The following is a 19221-nucleotide window of genomic DNA, read 5'->3' as shown; positions in this document are numbered from 1 at the left end:
GTTTTGATATCCCTTCCTTGTTCATTTTCAGTATGCTGGTTGTGATCAAATGCTTCTCAACATTCCTAGAGATAAAAAGGAATATTTGGAAATAGCTGCATGTAAGATGTGTTATACTGCTCTGGCATGGGGTTTAGACTAGATGATCTTTCAAGGACCCTTCAAACCCCTGACATTCTGTGATACTGTGAAGATATCCAACATATGTCTGTGCTTAAGGTCTTCACACAGATGGCGTGCACAACCCTAGCTACATATGTGGATATTTCTGTGTATGACTCGTTGCTTGTTTAGAAACAACTACATGGAAAGATTTTAAACAGGATCTATTGTTTGCAAGGCCTTTGTGTGGAAGGCTCTTTCCATCCCTGGCATAAGTGTTGGCAGTCCAGAATCATAGAATGGTCCAGCCCAGAAGGGACTTCCAAAGGTCACCCAGTCTGACCTCCCCACAGCCATCAGGGACACCCCTAACTAGACCAGAACACAGAATTAACCAGGTTGGAAAAGACCTTTGAGATTATAAAGTTCAATCTATCATCCAACACTATCTAGTCAGCTAAACCACGGCAGCAAGTGCCTCATTCAGTCTCTTTTTCAACACCAGGAAGATGTACATGACAATAAGGTCTCCCCTGAGCCTCATCTTCTCCAGGCTAAGCAACCCCAGCTCCCTCAGCCTCTCCTCACAGGGCTTGTGCTCCAACCCCCCCCCCCAACTTTGTTGCCCTTCTCTGAACACGTTCCAGCAACTCAACATCTTTCTTGTACTGAGGGGCCCAGAACTGGACACAGGACTCAAGGTGTGGCCTAACCAGTGCTGAGTACAGGGGCAGAATGACCTCCCTGCTCCTGCTGGCCACACTATTCCTGATATAGGCCAGGATGCCATTGGCCTTCTTGGCCACCTGGGCACACTACTGGCTCGTGTTCAGCCTACTGACCAGGTTGCCCAGGTCCTTGTCGAGCCTCACCTTAACAGAGAAGAGGGATTATCTATGAGTGTGCAGAAACTGCAACACTGCAAAGGCTGGGAGAAACAAGTCTTCATGTACGAATTCCTTATTACTTTTCATCTTCCACAATATGCATCATAGAGAACCAAGTCAGCTGGAAAACTGGCGCAGCTGATTAGTGGTGCCCCAAATACTAACACAAACAGTGTAGACTGTTGCAGAAGTAATGCTGTAGGGAAAGAGGGAGTTATTCACATAGGCTAATGTTAGCTTTATGCAAACTAGCTCCCTGATTGTGTCTGTAGCCTGTCAAAAGAGATAGGCTCTTCTGGAGAATGATTCAAAGTGACTTAATGTTTACGACTCCAGAGTTTTTTTTCCTCTCCATTAATTTTGGTCAGGATTAGCCTTCCTCAGCTAACGTTCACCCAAGTGAACAGTCCTCAAAATCACAGAATCAACCAGTGTGGTGGTTTGAGCTTTAACTGGGACTTAAGAGCTCAGAGGGGGGCAAGGTTGAGAATCCCTCCCCTGCTCCCCCCTCCTCCTTCCCAATAGAGAGGAAAAAGAAAGGGAAGGAGCAAATCCACCAAGAAATAATTTGGAGTCAGCTTGGAAGTAGAGAGGTAAAGAATTTTCCTTAAACAATATATATATATGTAGCAATAACAGGTAAGGTTCACAAGGCAAGGAACAAGGATGGATGGGAGGGGGAAAAAAACAAGAACACAAAACCAGTCTCTCTGAAGGGGTGCGGAAGCATCAGGGAGAAGGATCAGGCCTGACCATGTGGCAGAGGAGCAGGGAGCCACCAGCAGTCCTTGTCTAAGCAAAGGCAGGGCCCAAGAGAGCTAATGGCTGCAGTATCCTCCTTCTTATAGCCTTGCTGGGCCAGGAGGGAGAGTGGAACAGACTAATTTAGTTTCCCAGGGGGAAAACACCCTCCAAGGAGGGCAAAAGCTCTCACAAGCCCTCCCCACCTGCTTCCAGGATGGGCATAGCCCATCACAACCAGGTAGGTTGTCATAGGATCAACCAGGTTGGAAAAGACCTCAGAGATCATCAAGTCTAACCTATTACCTAATACCTAACACCTCATGACAACTAAACCATGGCTCCAAGTGCCACATGCAATCCTTTTTTTGGACACCTCCAGGGATGGTGACTCCACCACCTGCCCGGGCAGCACATTCCAAAGGCAAATTACTCTTTCTGTGAACAACTTTCTCCTCATCTTGAGCCTAAACTTCCCCTGGCGCAGCACAAACAACCAAACAAACAAATTATATTGATATTTTTGATATTAACAGTCATTTTGGTATTAAATTTGATATTATTTACATTTCAGATTAACAGCAATTAAAAAAAAAAGAAAAAAACTACAGTGCAATTTTTTATAAAATAAATCTGGATTTTATTCCTCCTTCTCTGGTCTATGTAGGCAGTGACTGTTACCAATGAAACTGAGAGGGTGTAAATAGAGTAATTTAGGTTGAAAGAAACCTCTCAGGGTCCCTAAGTCTGATCCTTTTCCAAGCAGGGTGTTAGGAAATGCATGCAAAACACTCCATTATATCTTAATCAGTGAATACTGACTACACCAATGGTAGATACTCTACTGTCAGACACAAGCATTAGACTAGACACATGAGGCTGAAAATATTTTTAAGAGCTGAACTACTCTCTTGCACAGACATGTGCATTCTTATCTCTAAGTGGCTCCTCTGTCACCTTATGACCCATGACGAATGTCTTTCTCTTCCACTTGAGTGCATGAGTGAATCTCCCTTACTGCAGGAAACTAAAGAAGATGACATCCTGTGATGACAGAAGATATGTTGTCCCATAAGCAAGAGAATCCTGATTTGCTAAACCAGAACTTCAGCTATACAGTGAAGACTCAGTCCTTAACTCACAGATCTCCAGTGTGACATACAGTAAATAAAGGTAGACAGATGGCATCAGATATTTGAGAATGACAAAAATGGGGGGGGGGGGAAACCAACAACAAACAAACAAACAAAAACCAACAAACAAAACAAAACAAAAATCCCACACCAAAAACACCAAAGGAAAAAAAAAAGGAAATACAAGCCTCTTAATTTACTAGTGCTATGTTGATAGACCTCCTTCAGTCAGAGGCACCTTGCTTTCCAGGAGTTTGTTTAAACTGAGAGAGGAGAAGCAACAACAAGAACTCCATTTTAAATCTTCTTTTCCAGGCTCTGTTTCAGCCTTTCAGTGCTTGAGTGCCTTTGCACATTTATTCCTGGCTGGGCAATTAGAACCCAACTACAACCCTGCGTTTTGCCTGTCTGACTTGTGTTTCACATTTTCACCTGTCCTTCGTCTCTCCAAATAGCTCTGTTATTTGTGGCTGATTACTAACCAGTCCTCTCTGTGTCTAACCCATCTGAATAGATGTCTCCACGTGAAGTAGAGGTTCTTACACCCCACCCTCTGACTACACAGCAAACCACTTTTGAAGATCAGGTAGTAATTCATAAGCAATACTGCCACACAATACAGCCACTCGTCCTACAAGCATGCTGATTAAACCCATGAGAACTCACATGTACAAGACTTCTAAGAAGTTTTTGCCTCACGAGCAATGTGCTACTGTGTCTGAAGTTTCCTCATGATTTGTAAGTCCTCTTGCACAGACAATGGAGAAGCAAGCAGCAGTTCTGCAATTATGTGGCAAGAATCAGCCATGTAATAACTGTACTTTCAGGCCGGACAATGAATGCAATCATGAAGCAATTAGTGCAGGCGGCAGATGGTTTGCTGCTCTTTTTTTCTGAACACTGGCAGGAAAAAGTCATGACAATAAGGGACTGGTCTGGCAGCAGTGGTAATTCAAGTCTGCTGCCCAAGGCACAGACACAGGGGAAAGATATGTGCACAAAAGCAACCAAGCCACTGAAGCTTAATGAGTTATTGCTCATTAGCTGAGCCCCAGTAATTAACCACATTCACCCCCCCCCCCCCCCCCCCAAGACTGAAGAAACTGGGACATAAAATTATTTCAGCTAACACAGATTTCCCTGCCATTGAGTAAATCCCTATTCAGCTAAACAAAAAGAGATCTGTACTACTTATCATAGACTCAGTAGGCTGTGAAGAGATGGAGGAATGATGTTATGTGACCCATTTCCTGTTCACAACAACTGAGCAATGAGCAGCATGCACTAACTGTTGGCTTTGCCTTCATCAGTCCTGAATTGGGTGGATAACTTTTGAGAACCAGAACAATCCAGAGCCAATGCAATTCCTGTCTCTCCAGCTCTTGCTCTATCCACTACCTGACACTCCTTGTCCCACCTGCTTCAATGACAAGATGTAAATGGACAGCATTAATGATGTGCCTCACTAGAAGGATGTAAATGTGTTTTCTAGTTGAATCTCACCTCCCTCCTGACTGTCAGCAGCAAAATTAAATGACTGCAGCAGTCCTCCCTGGTCAAAATCCAACTTACTCCTTATGGCTCCCATTAAAAAAACCTTTGCAATCTCTTCAGTCAGTGGCATTGAAGTCACTGATATCAATATTTGAATTCCTTGCCATGCAGATATGTTTCCCTTGCTTACTCAGGTGCCTTAGTGTGCACACAGTGCCTGTAATCCAAAGAGTAATGTGATCCACTTCCTTAAATATGGCCTTAGAACAAGATAGCAAAATAGCAATTGGCAGTGTAATTTGTTCCAAACTACCCCACAGTTCCCATTGCAGTTATCTAAATACCTGCAGGACCTCTTAATTACTCTGAGAAAATTCTGCTTTAGATATACATGCATGAAACCAACAGCAGCAATCTACACCTAGCCACAGGCTGAACTTGACCCTTAGTTTGAGTTACATTTAATTTAGTCCAAACTAATTAATGCTCTTTGCCTGTTGGTTACCCTCCACAGTTCTTGGCCAAAGCTTGCTGAAGTCAGAAAATGTATCCATTAGACTTTAAAGCAGAAATAGGCCTGTGACTCATACCCTTAGAGAGTACTATCAAGATTCTATCTTAGAGTTAACTGTTACAGATCTGCAGACCTGGTGCTACATTTTTTTTTCTTTCTAGAAACTACAATACTGAATTACCAATAGCTACCCAGTTTGCTAATCAATGCCACAAGACAAGGAGATTTTACCATACAACTTGCAGCCCCCCTTACCTAAACCACCCCATACACACAACTCTTAACACCATCCCCATATGAATTCAGGCTAATGCACAAAAGGACCCCTTGTTTTTATATGTGGGTTGTTATTTAGAACTCCATAGAAGAAAAGTAGGATTTTACTATGTAATAGGGACAATATACTTGACAGTAGCCATCTCACACAAATTAGATGACCCTTACATAGTTTCATAGTTTCATAGTTTCATTCAGGGTTGGAAGGGACCACAAGGATCATCCAGTTCCAAACCCCCTGCCATGGGCAGGGACACCCCACACTAGACCAGGCTGGACAGAGCCTCATCCAGCCTGCTCTTAAACACCCCCAGGGACGGGGCCTCGACCACCTCCCTGGACAACCCATTCCAGGGCTTCACCACTCTCATGGTGAAGAACCTCCTCCTCACATCTAGCCTGAATCTCCCCACCTCCAGCTTCATTCCATTCCCCCTAGTCCTGTCACTACCTGAGATCCTGAGAAGTCCTTCCCCAGCCTTCCTGTAGGCCCCCTTCAGATACTGGAAGGCCACAATTAGGTCACCTCGGAGCCTTCTCTTCTGCAGACTGAACAGCCCCAACTCCTTCAGTCTGTCCTCATAGGAGAGGTGCTACAGCCCTCTGATCATCCTTGTGGCCCTTCTCTGGACACGTTCCAGCACCTCCACATCCCTCTTGTAATAGGGGCTCCAGAACTGGACACAGTACTCCAGGTGGGGTCTCACCAGGGCTGAGTAGAGGGGGAGGATCACCTCCCTCGACCTGCTGGCCACACTTCTCCTGATGCAGCCCAGGATCTGATTGGCTTTGCGGGCTGCAAGTGCACATTGAGAGCTCATGTTGAGCTTTTTGTCCACCAGCACCCCCAAGTCTCTCTCCTCAGGGCTGCTTTCCAGCCAGTCACTGCCCAGCCTGGATTTGTGCCTGGGATTGCCTCGACCCAGATGCAGGACCCTGCACTTGCTCTTATTGAACTTCATGAGGTTGGCTTGTGCCCACCTCTCCAGCCTGTCAAGGTCCCTCTGGATGGCCTCCCTTCCCTCCAGCGTGTCTGCTGCACCACACAGCTTGGTGTCATCAGCAAACTTGCTGAGGGTGCACTCAATGCCACCATCCATGTCACTGACAAAGATGTTGAATAAGACAGGTCCCAGGACTGATCCCTGAGGGACTCCGCTTGTCACTGGCCTCCACTGGGACATGGAGCCATTGACATTGACATGGTCATCTAATTTAGATTATGGACTCTAATTCTGGATTATTTCCTGAGCAGGCTGAATTTCACAACAGCTGGCATTAGTTTTCTACTATATCCTACTTTTATTTGTGAATTTACCACTGAAAGTTTTATTGATCTGCATGTAATAAATTTCCTGTTACTAATACCCAGTAACTTTCATTTCGATGGGTCCTAAAAAGACAGCAGAGACACTTTGGTTCAGTTTCCTATCAGGCCAGAGAATTTAACAGCCACAAGGGAAAGGGAACATTTTGACCTTGTCTGATTACATACTGAACAATCTGAAATAATTGAATCTGAATAGATTATATCTACAGTACAAGCTATAAATGTTGTGAGAGTGGTGAGTGACAAATATTGCATGCAATAGACTCTAGAGAAAGAATTAGGTAGGCAAGATGCATTTGTCATTGTTGAGAACGATAACAAGCTACAGTCCTGGACAGATAGTGGTTTGGACTTAAAATCAGAGAAATTAACTTGTATTCCAAAAATTCCAATCAAATAATTTTCTGACCTTACCTACTTATTTAACTACCTTACACCTCTATTTTCTCAAGCTTACAGTATTAGTAACAAGAAAGTTAGTTTAAGCTAAAGGAAAATTTCACCTTTAACATTTGTAAAATTAATTCAAAAACACAAACGGAAAACATCTGAAACATCACAGAATTCAAACTTTTATGTTGATATTTACATTAATGTACGACCTGAACAATTCAGCCAATATTTTGATTATTGATTAGATTCAGATTCTCATAGATTCATCAAATTAAAACCAAATAGAGGCCAATAAATTACTTTGCATAAAGTAATTTAGTTACTTTATGCTTAAAGACTGGACTGTATAATTAGATACCAAGACATCACTCTTTTAACCCTGCTGGGAACTCATTTTGATAATTTTGCAGTTTTCTTTGAAAACATCAAAATGTCGGGAGGTGAAATCTGCCATTTCTCAGAGCTGTTTGCTCCAATGGTTGATTAATTCATGGTTGAGATCATCTGCCATTGAATCCTAGCCATCAATTTATTTTTAGAAGATTTTTTTTTTACTGGATCAAAATGCTTACTCATGTGTTTTGTTTTCTCCCATGGATATACTTATGCACAGCAATAAAGTTTCCTCCCAGTTTGCTTTTTGGGAAACTGACCAAATTGGGGTCTGTAAGGTCCTTCACTGGAAGACAACTGACATGTGACTATCGATGTGCCTGATTTTCAAAGAGTTCTCACCATGAGGTCTCTTACAATTGCCTAGCTTTCAGCTGGCATAGATCTTTTCTTAGTGGCTAGAACAGTGCAGTGTTTTGGATTCATTATAGGAATTGATATGAGAAGAATGTTGATAATATACTGATGGTTTTAGTCATTGCTAGGAAATTAAGGACTTTTCAGCTTCCCATGTCTTTACAGTGTGCAGATGCACAGGAAGCAGGGAAAGAGCATGGTCAGAGCAATGGACCCAAAATGGCTATTATAACATCCATGCTCTACAATGTCACACTCAGTATATAGATGAGGGGGGCTGGGAAGCTGGAGGTCTTCCAGGATTGTGGCTTGGAGTTCTCTCTCCTTGAGGATTGTTATATAGGAACAGACTGAGGATTGGGCAGTGGGCAGTGGGCAAGGGCATTGTGCATCACCTGTTCATATACCCTACCATTACTACTATTATTATTATTTCAATTATTAAATTGCTTTTATCTCATCCTACTACTCTTATTACCTCTATCTCTCAAATTCTCTCCCCTGAAAAGGAGTGGAAGATGAGGAAGTGAGCTGGCTTGGGTGCCAGCTGGGTTCAAACCATAACAACAATCAAATTCCATTCTGCTGTCTGAAGTTGGACAGTAAAAATCAACACAATTCTCACAGCATATTTATTCAGCTGATGGATTACCCATACTGAAGGAACTGGATTTCAAAAGGAAATTGATGCATTGCTACTTTTCTCTTAGAAAATCAAAGACTACTTGAAAATACGCCAACCAGATTGGAACAAGGAATGTCCTTTACTGTCCTTGGAGATGGTGCTAGACTGAAGCAAGAGAATTATTAAATAAGTGGACAAAAAGACTTACTGGAGGTTGTTGTCCCTATTGTGAAGGATCCTATCTGTCTTCTATGCCAATGGATGGCAATATAATACTGCCAGAAGGACTGATGAATAAATGCAGACTGCCAGTCACAGAGCACAAGAACAAAGCAGGTACCCACGTCCTTTACTTTGCCCTTTATATTGAGGCTTACTCAATGTTTCTTGTTTGGAAATACTAGTTTAGTATTTCCAAAGACTGTCCTGTATTACTCCAAAGACTGTCCCAAATGCTCTGCATTTAATTATACAGAGATGGAGAAACTCTAGATTCTTCCTAAGCAAAGCAAAATGCTGCCAATGATTCTTACCTTCTGATCCTGGCTGTATGCTAAGATCCAATCTTCCTTCTTGGGATGAAAGAGTAGACTGTGGATGTAGAAGTTCAGACGGTACTTCTGATAGGTGGCCCCTTCATCAGAACTGATTAACAAGCTGCTCTCAACTTCTGGATCAGTCAGTAGCATAATCTATACAAAAGGGAAAGATGAAAATACAGTGGTGAAGATGAGTCAAATGGAAAAGTAAGTAAGCAGCCAGGAACTTCATGAAAGCTCATCAAATATGTCTGTTACAAAATATTTCAATGTAATGTCAAAATTAAGCACAGCCAATCTTTTAATACATAAAACCATGTATTTCAGCTATGTGTATTTTCACAACCCAACCTCAGAGGAAGGGTTTTGAGAAGAGGTAGTCTGTTGGAGACAAACCTCTATGGCAATGCAGCTTCCATATATATAAACACAAAACACATGGTCGAATAGGTAGAATTACTTCGTCACTAGTTAAACCAGATCTAAATAAAGCTATACTTAGGTTGTCAAAAATAAACAAACAAAGAAACAGAAAAAAAACCCCAACCAACAACAAACACAAGCAAAACCCCAAACCCATAAATTTTTAACACCAGAAGGCAAACTTTCTAAGTTACTGACAGCCACAGTAGGCCGCTAGGTCTTCATGAATGATCTATTGGAGTGGCAGATAAAAAGTCAGGTGTTAACTTAGAAAAAAGAAAAAAGAGAGAGAGAGACCAAGAGAGAGGAGAGAGACAGAAAATTATCTCTAATAGTGAGGTTTGTTAGACTCTGGCAGAATCTTCAGAGACGACAGTTTCATTGCCTGAAATGTTATAACCTGGCTGCCTGCAACAAGCAATCTTGCTTTGGCAGGAGAACACATTTGATAACGTGCTGGGTTATTTCCATCTCCAGCTTCTACAAGTGCTGTGAATTACAGATTTGGTAGTGTATCAGAAATAATCTCTGCATAGTAAAGTTGTTTTCTATCTCTGTCCAAAGGTGACAGAGAAGTGAGAGAAGCTATACAGCTTAGAGTTGAAGTACCTACTTCTCTCTGTTAACTGTGGTATTAATTGGTCTGCACTGCTGATGAATTAGAGAGAATAATGAGATACTTCTCTCATGTATCTTGGGATGAGAGAATATATAGGTCTGAGCAGTAGAAAGAGATCATTCCAGTGTACCAGAAAGCAACAAAGTAGTATCCCTTGGGAGTAAGAATGAGGTGCCATGAACAACAAACAATTCTGAAGAATATTTGCCTAGGAAGGTATTGGAGTCTTGAATCAGTAGCTTCTTTTGTTGTTTGAGCACTGATTTGCTCTTAGACAAGACTGAAATGAAAGGATCCACATCTGGCATTTCTCAAAGCAAATTCCTATCTGGGTTTGGGCACTACAAAAATAACATGCTCTATTTCCTTCCTTCTTTCTTTTTATTTCTCTTTTATTTCAGCTCACAGAGTTAGATAAAACTTAACTCCCCCCCAATGAATTACAGGGTGCTATAAGTCTTGATAGATGCCAAATGCTAAAGAATTATTTGCATGTGAAAGTGTAAATACACATATAATCTATACAGAAAATGTTTTCCATTATTGGGTAACTGTCAAAGGCTTTTATCTATCTCTGCACAACTCCTTGATATGACAGCGACTTGGCCTATGACTTGGATGTTTGGGATACTTCAAAATCCCTGAACTTTAATATCTGTAAGTATTAAAGTTCTATTTGCATTTGGGTTGTATTTGGCTGTGGATGTTATTTGCCCGGACTTCAGTATAATATTTGACCACAGCATCCTCCTAGGGAAACTGGCTGCTCATGGCTTGGACGAGTGGGTACTTCACTGGTAAAAAAAATGGCTGAGTTGCCAGGTCCAAAGCATGGTGGTGAATGGAGTTAAATCCAGTTGTCAGCCAGGCACAAATGGTGTTCCCCAGGACTCAGGTTTGGGGCTAGTCTTGTTTAATATCTTTATGAATTATATGGGTGAGGGGATTTGCTGCATCCTCATTAAGTTTGCAGGTAACTCCAAACCCTTGTAAAGGGATTCAGACAGGCTGGATAGATGGGCTGACATCAATTGTATGAGATTCAACAAGGCCAAGTGCTGGGACCAGCACTTCGGTCACAACAACTCCATGCAATGCTACAGGTTTGGAGGAAAGTGCCTAGAAAGCTCCCTGGTAGAAAAAGACCTGGGGGTACTGGTTAACAGCTGTCTGAACATGAGCCAGCAGTGTGTCCAGGTGGCCAAAAAGGCCAAAAAGGGCAACAGTATCCTGGGCTGTATCAAGAATAATGTGGCCGTCAGGAGTAGGGAAGTGATCATAGCCCCATACTCAACACTGGTGAGGCTGCACCTTGAATACTGTGTTCAGGTTTGGGTCTTTCACCACAAGAAGGATATTGAGTTGCTGGAGTATGTCCAGAGAAGGGCAACAAAGCTGGTGAAGGGTCTGGAGAACAGGTCTTATGAGAAGTGGCTGAGGGAACTGGGATTGTTTAGTCTGGAGAAGAGAAGGCTGAGGGGAGTCCTCATTGCTCTCTACAGCTACCTGAAATAAGGTTATAGTGAGACGGGAGTTGGTCTCCCAAGTATCAAGTGATACAATGATAGGAAATGACCTCCAAATTGCAGCAGGGGAGGTTTAGATTGGACACTGGGAAAAATTTCTTTATTGAAAGAGCAGTCAGGCAATGGAATAGGCTGCCCAGGGAGATGGTGAATTGTTAAAAAACCTGTAGACATGGTACTTTGGGACATGGTTTAATGGCCATGGTGGTATCAGGTTGACAGTCGAACTCAATGACCTTAGAGGTTTTTTTGTACAAAATGATTCTATGATCTTGACTGATCACAAACGAGTTACATTGCCACATTATATCCTTGATGCAAAATAAGAAATTGTTTCCTCTGTAGCATAGTCTCCTTTTGTAACTGTGATTTACTTTTGAAATCTTGTGATAAAAGCATGTATTATTAGACTTAAACATGCTTATTTTCATTTCACACTATCAAATACAAACATATCATTGATGTGACTTCTTAAATGAAGACTGTATGATAGAGGCTACACAGAAAGTACTGATAATCAAAGTATCAATATATAGATCATCTACTATCACTAAGTAGCCTATCCAGCTTCTGAAGGCAAACATTATTTGTGATACCTATCAGCCAATTATTTTTCTTTACCAGCATAATTTGCGGGACAACGTTCCATGGTTAGCATTTATCAATTGACTACTATGATTCAATCATTATGACTTTCCCATTTTTATGACTTCCTTCTTGAGCAGATTTTGTTTATGTTGGTATTTGAAAATATCACAGCACAGCATTAATTTGGACTACAGCAACTAGAGCAGAAATAAGCACAAATCAATGGGCTCGATCTGAGCTCCTTGAAGTTAATAACAGTCTTGTCATTGACTTTGGATTGTGCCTCTAAGGTAAGTTGTTAATCAAGATCCACTCTAGTCTCACGTATTTCCTTCTTCTACCTGCAGAAGGAACTCATCTGACCTCATCACTGTCACATCCAAGCACATCACTGCCATAGCACATTTTCTGTCAAGCCACTCCTCTGAAGTGCAAAAGTGCTCTTATCTCCATTTCCTAGAGAGGGAACTGAGAGACGAACTGTTGAAGCACTGAAGTACCTAATTCTTCATTCGATCAATACAAGTTAAGAGCCTAAACAGACTTTGCCAGCACTGCTGACTTTGGATTTAATCTAATAACTACCACCCTGGGCTATCACCACTGTGTTTTCGGGTATCTACAGTCTCCAGAAGCCTTAGCTGTTGCATCTATTTTGTACATACAAAGTGTTTCAGGGCACGTTAGTTTTGCTACATGTACCAACAGACTTTTAGATGTGGCAGAGCTATGTAGAACTGCTGCAGATTTATGCAAGGGTATATAAAGAGTCAAAGGCAGAGGGTATATAAAGAGTCAAAGGCAGAGGAGAGGTTTGACAGATGATTCTCTAGCCACTGGTTAGACTGTTCACCATGAGACCAACTTTCATTGCAGGGATGGCATCGCCTGCTCCGCTCTTGTACACCATCCTGCCAATCACTTTGCACAGATGCCACAAAACAAAGCAAGCTAGAGATGACTGAGCAGTCACTACTCGCTTCACAGTCAGAGCACCATGTTTCTTACAAGATAAGAAAAATAAATTTAATTACAGCATATTTACATGTAAACAATCAGAGTGGCAAGCCCCAAAGGTAGCATTTATTGGGTAAGTAGCAAAAATTGATACCTGTATGAAAAATTTGTCAAAATGTCCTGTGTGTAACTGCAGGAAGCTTTCTGATTAGATCAGAAGCATGCTTCTGAAATGAACCCCCCAATTTTTTAGGGGGAAATCTGTACAGCAAATCCTTACACACTATGCTCTGGCTCATACCACAGTAATCTAAGAGTACACTATTCTGACCTGACCCTTTGATCCAGTTTGAAGGCAGATCCTCCCTTGCCTCCCACCAGGGCAGAAAAAAACCCCGAGACTCAGACAAATGGATTGCAGAAGTGATGGAAAGTTTAAAATGGTAAAGTAGTGAGTGCTTTACAGAAAACCATGAGCACAATGACAAAAGAGATCCCCAAGCATACAGAGTCCCTTATAGCACACCCAGAATACCTCCCAGCACTCCCCTTCTCCCTGCCTGTGGGTACACCCAAAACCCCCAGCACTCTTTCTTCCCCACCTCCACTGTTAGGTTAATCTCAGCTGGCTTTCTCCTCCTGGCATTAGGCCTAGCCAGGCTTAAGAGGCCTTGAGATAACTCCCCCTCCATTACCAGATAGGAACATCTCCCATGGGGGCAGTGAGGGAAGAAAGAGAAAGAGTGAGACCTTGCAAGATGGATTTATAAGGAGTGCAAGATGGATTTATAAGGAGCAGGACATTATGGGAATGAAATATGCTATTTCCTGTGTCCACCCACGGGGCTGGACACCTGGGACACCAGAATCATAGAATCAACAAGGTTGGAAGAGACATCAAAGATCATCAAGTCCAACCTGTCACCACAGACCTCATGACTAAACCATGGCACCAAGTGCCATGTCCAATCCCCTCTTGAACACCTCCAGGGATGGTGACTCCACCACCTCCCTGGGCAGCCCATTCCAATGGCCAACGACTCTCTCAGTGAAGAACTTTCTCCCTACCTCAAGCCTAAACTTCCCCTGGCGCTTGTGTGGTAGCAGCAGAAATCACCCAGCCTAAACTATCACAGCCTTCCCTCTGGGCAGAGAATGAGATGGGTTAAGATTCAGTGTGATTTAGCATGGTTGTTCTTACACACGTCACTGGACAGTGACTGAAAATCATAAATGATTAATACCAACAGCTCGGGTGGGCTAGCAACTTCTTATGTGAAGAGCTTGTGGTGGGTTGAAATCTTTATTTTCCTTTTTACACCCCCAACAGTGATTTATTTACATTTTTACTACTTTTCTGTTCAAGATCTGTGAAAAATATTAAAGGAATAGCCTAAAACTACCACAAAACTGCAGCCATCATTTTTATCTTGACAGTTTTAAAGCTCCTTCTGATTATACCACTACAAAATAAAGCTCTTAACACAAGTCTAAAAAGAAGCATACGTATCTGCCTCTCACTTCCAGTAGAAGTTGCTAAGGGGAGACCAACCTTAGAGTCATTCTGGTCTCATTTATTGTTCCCTTATTTTAAACAAAAGTGAAGAGTGAGGAAAGCCAAGACTCTGCTTCTCCTCAGCAAAAGTAATTGCTCTTTGTTTAGATCAGTGCTCAGCAATGATCAGAATTTGCTTACTCACACCAGGCACAGCAAGCACACACTGGTGCTTCAGACAGATTGGGTTTTTTTCTCTGTAAAAAAAATAAAATAAAAAAAAAAATCAATGAAGTCGACATAGACTTCTGCAACAAAATGCAAGGTATCCATTAATCATCTACACCCTGAAAAGGGAGAAACTTAATTTGCTTTTCCAATAAGTGACAAATGAACAAACCCCATAATTTATAGATCTTAAGCAGTCCACGCTGTTGTCACCCCTTTTTTTGGTGCTAACTCTGCAAATGGCAGATTGCCCTTGACAATTATGTGTGTGTTTGCTGTCCTCACAAACTCAGGAATGCTTCACAAGAGGCTTCTGATTTTGCTTCTGCAGATGGAATCATGACCCTCAGAGAAATGCCCCAAACTTCAGGGGTTTTGTCAAAAGAAATCCAGAGCAGTTCTCAGTCTTTTACTTTAGCTACTTATATAAACAACCCGGGGAGGTGGTGGAGTCACCATCACTGGAGGTGTTCAGGAGGAGACTTGACAGGGTGCGTGGTTGCATGGTTTAGTTGATTAGGTGGTGTTGGATGATAGGTTGGATGCAATGATCTTGAAGGTCTCTTCCAACCTGGTCTATTCTATTCTATTCTATTCTATACCTCCACTTATACCAACTTTTGTCTAAAATTTTGTAGGAAAAAAGCATAGTATCAGTGAAGTAGAACAGCATGCAAAAAAATCCCCTAATATATTTCTGAGGCATTCTGTCATTCACTTCTGACGTGTATCAACAAACCTGAGTAATATCCCATGACCACAAACTGGGATGAAATGCAAACTGAGTTAGCACAACGAAGGAGGAAATCAGCAAGGAAGAACAGAACCATCCCACTCTTCAGAAAAGCAGAGCATTCCCACTTCTTCAAGCAGTTGCATTTTTTTTCTGAGGTTCTCAGCTCAGCAGTTACATGCTTTCAGAGGGTTTTCAGGTTGTTTTTTTGATGTGGTAACTGACTGCAAGAGCATCAGTGCTATGGAGTCCCAGCATAATGAAGTGTAACTTCTGCCACTTTACATATCACTCCTGAATTTGGATTGCCACTTACGATTCTGTCATTTACAAGGTGCAAAGGTTGTGTAAAGAGAGAATCTGATTTTCCAGAATCAGCAATTCACACGTACATTTCAAAGCAGAATGTACTACCTTTTATTAATCAAATTAGTTTATTGCTTAAACTTTTACAAGACCTATAATAAGAAATAAAATGAAACTAAACGAAGAAAGGAACTGCTTTTACTGTGACATTCTGAAATAAATGCAACATTACTATAAAGCAAATGAGACCAATTCCTTTTAGAGAATTGAGTTCCTGGAAGCAGTAAGCGCTTGCAAGAGCAAATAAATTAGGGATAAAATCACCAAAATGAAATAAGTTGGGCATTTATTTGGATATTAATAGAGAAAGGAGACTGAAGCCTTTAGAAAGTTTAACGAGCTTTACTCATGGGCTAACACCAAATGCAGTAGAACTGTGTTCATGACTAATGCTTCCAAGATTTGGCCCAGGTCTCTGCTTTCAATAATTTGGCTAACAGTATTAGCACATAAATGAAAACATGAAATGAGCTAGAGCTGACAGTTTTGAAGCTGTCTCTCGCACCAACTAAAAGACAAGGTTAGTTGCTGAACAATTTCATTAAGACACCATTAAAATAATACGTCAATAATTCAAACACTGTGAAGTGTTTTACTGCCAGAAGTTCTTGTTAAGTCAGAAAGTGCAGTAATTTTGTAGGGGAAGAGAAGACTTCAGTGACAGAATTACACTTTCAACACTGAAGGGAAAAAAAAGCCTGTGAGTGATGACCTGGTTTGGAATGGTATCAGAAACAAGTAGAAATGATCATTTTAACACAAGGAAAAGGTCTGCAGGAAAGTTATTTTGCCAGTATAACTCAATGACTTAAGAATAAAGCCTTCTTATTCATACAAAGACACACAACCCCAGCATTACATCAGTCTTCAATTTGCTGCTATGGGTGATAATGTACTCAAATACTCCCCCAAATAAAACTGTATTTATGGTTACTAGACAATGAGATTCAGCACTGGACCAAGTCCAAATACAGACAGTGGAAATTCTAGCATTATTTACCTCAAGAACCCACAGGACATCCATAACTGGTAAGATACTATCATTTTCTACAAATCTTGGCTCTTTTAAGGTAAGAGAAATGATTTGGTGAGAGGTTCAGATGGTGAATTCATCTTGTTTGCACACATGAAAGATTAAGTGCTCATTGAGCGATAAGACAATCTCTTGTCAGCAGAATACTAGATGGCAGAGGACTATCTTTTAAGGAAGAAAAATTATCACCTGCCAATATTTTTGAAAGCTGGGATTTTACAGTGTTCCTAACAGAGGAATTGTTGAGAACTGAATTTGACATCTTGATAAATGTGATTTGAAATAAAAAGCTGGCTGGTTGCTAGAAAAAAAAAAGAATCCATTTACCTTTTTTATATTAGTGAAGAAGTTCATTATAAGCCAAAAGTGACCACAAAAGAATACAGCCTATGAAAGTTCTATTTTTTATGACCTGTGGAAATCATCTGGTGCTGCTTTATCAGACAGAAAAAGTGCATATATGTATCAACAACATCTTACAACAATAAAAGAAATTCTGATTAACTCCCCCTTATGTAAGCTTCAGACAGGGATATAAATAGTTGTTTCCAAAAATCTTCTGATCACCCTTTTGCTCCTCAGAATAACAATCTCAAAAGGAAGAGGGGAAGGTTTTTTTTGTGGAAAAAAAAAAAATCCACACAACAAAAACCTTAGGAATATTCCTGCCTCCTTGTTTTACACATAGCCATAAAATAGCATGCACCTACATGTGAAAATTATAACCAGATGTCAGTAGCTCTTCTGCACAAAGTGTCTCATTTAGACATTTGAGAATACTGTAAGTATAAGAGGTTTTACTCATTTCACAGCATATGCTTATAAGTGGCAAAGCAAAGAGCACTGAAAAGCCACTGAACTCCACTACACACATATGCTAACAGGAAAAAGCAAATAAACAAGACATTTAATCTGCTGTTAGAGAATATTCCTCTGCAGCCAATGTAAAACACCACCAGCTGTCTCTAGCTTTTTTAACTTTTTTTTTTTTTCTCCTAGAAACTAGAGATGTTTCGTTACTCAAACTGCGCCAAGGGAAGTTTAGGCTCGAGGTGAGGAGAAAGTTCTTCACAGAGAGAATTGTTAGCCATTGGAATGGGCTGCCCAGGGAAGTGGTAGAGTCACCGTCCCTGGAGGCGTTCAAGAGGGTTTTGGATGTGACACTTGGTGCTATGTTTTAGTAGTGCTGAGGTCTTGGGTGACAGGTTGGACTTGATGATCTTTGAGGTATTTTCCAACCTTATCGATTGTATGATTCAATGCACTGAGCATGACCATTGCCTGGTTACCTGGACTGAGTATGATGTCTTCATTCCATAATGGAACATAAGAAAGTTATCATAGAATCACCAAGGTTGGAAGAAACTTCAGAGATCATCAAGTCCAACCTGCCACCCAAGACCTCATGACTATTAGACCATGGCACCAAGTGCCAAGTCCAATCCCCTCTTGAACACCTCCAGGGATGATGACTCCACCACCTCCCTGGGCAGCACATGGCTAATGAATCTCCAAGTGAAGAACTTTCTCCTCATCTCAAGCCTAAACTTCCCCTGGCATAGCTTGAGACTGTGTCCTCTTGTTCTGATGCTGGTTGCCTGGGAGAAGAGACCAACCCCCTCCTAGCTACAACCTCCCTTCAGTTAGTTGTAGACAGCAATAAGGTCTCCCCTGAGCCTCCTCTTCACTAGGCTAAACAATCCCAGTTCCCTCAGTCTCTCCTCGTGGGGCTTGTGCTTATACACTTATATTTTGAACTGTTCAATCATTTCTGGTTCGTGTTTAGATCAGTTTGGCTTTAGCGCAGTCTCTGCAGTCATACCATGCTTTTTAATGGACTTGTTTTAATAATTTGAAAAAAAAAATATTACTAATAACTGAGACATTTAAAAAACTTCTTTCTGATTGTTCCAGGTGAATAAAAGGAGGTGGCAGCTCATTGTTTCCCCTTCACATACTGACTGGAATAATTAATATTTTCTAATAAATGAAAAAGCTTTAATTCTCTTGATAGCTAAACATTCAAGTTAAACAAAAAATTTTCATGTTTAGGAGCACTTTCAAAATTACAGCTATTGTTATGACTTTCACTGATAATAAATCTTAATAGCTGGCATTTCAATGTTTCTTTTTCAAACACAGTATACAACAATAGATGTGACTCTTGTCTGAACACCAGTGAATATGTTCTGTATCTTGAATAGAGCAAACTCAAATCAGTATTAATGTATTAGCTGTATTAATGAACAATTGCTACTGCTGTTGTGCACCTTTCTCTTCTTTGACTAATCCCAGTTTAACGTGGTTTCTCCACATAATCTGTGTTTTCTTACCACTAAAATTTCAGGTACAGGGTTGCATCAATACAATGTAGACACATGAAAAGCAAACCTGAGGCTCAGACATGTCTGCAGATATGATTCAGTTGTTCTCTCCACTAATTTGACTTGATATGAATGGAGATATCAA

General features: G+C 41.1%; 1 protein-coding gene across 3 annotated transcripts in view; it reads right to left on the bottom strand.

Annotated features, from left to right (window-relative positions):
* The window catches only part of SORCS1 (sortilin related VPS10 domain containing receptor 1), a 315355-nt gene that overhangs the window by 116073 nt on the left and 180061 nt on the right, over positions 1-19221 (bottom strand). For all 3 annotated transcript variants that reach the window (XM_068139413.1, XM_068139410.1, XM_068139411.1), the window contains exon 4: positions 8779-8937. In XM_068139413.1, coding sequence (XP_067995514.1) covers positions 8779-8937 — 159 coding nt within the window. The remainder of the gene's footprint in view (positions 1-8778; positions 8938-19221) is intronic.

Source organism: Melanerpes formicivorus, unplaced genomic scaffold, assembly GCF_026170545.1.
Source record: "Melanerpes formicivorus ecotype bairdi unplaced genomic scaffold, bMelFor1.0.p_v2 SCAF_6, whole genome shotgun sequence".
In the NCBI taxonomy this organism is placed as follows: domain Eukaryota; kingdom Metazoa; phylum Chordata; class Aves; order Piciformes; family Picidae; genus Melanerpes; species Melanerpes formicivorus.
This window is presented reverse-complemented; position numbering and strand designations above follow the sequence as displayed.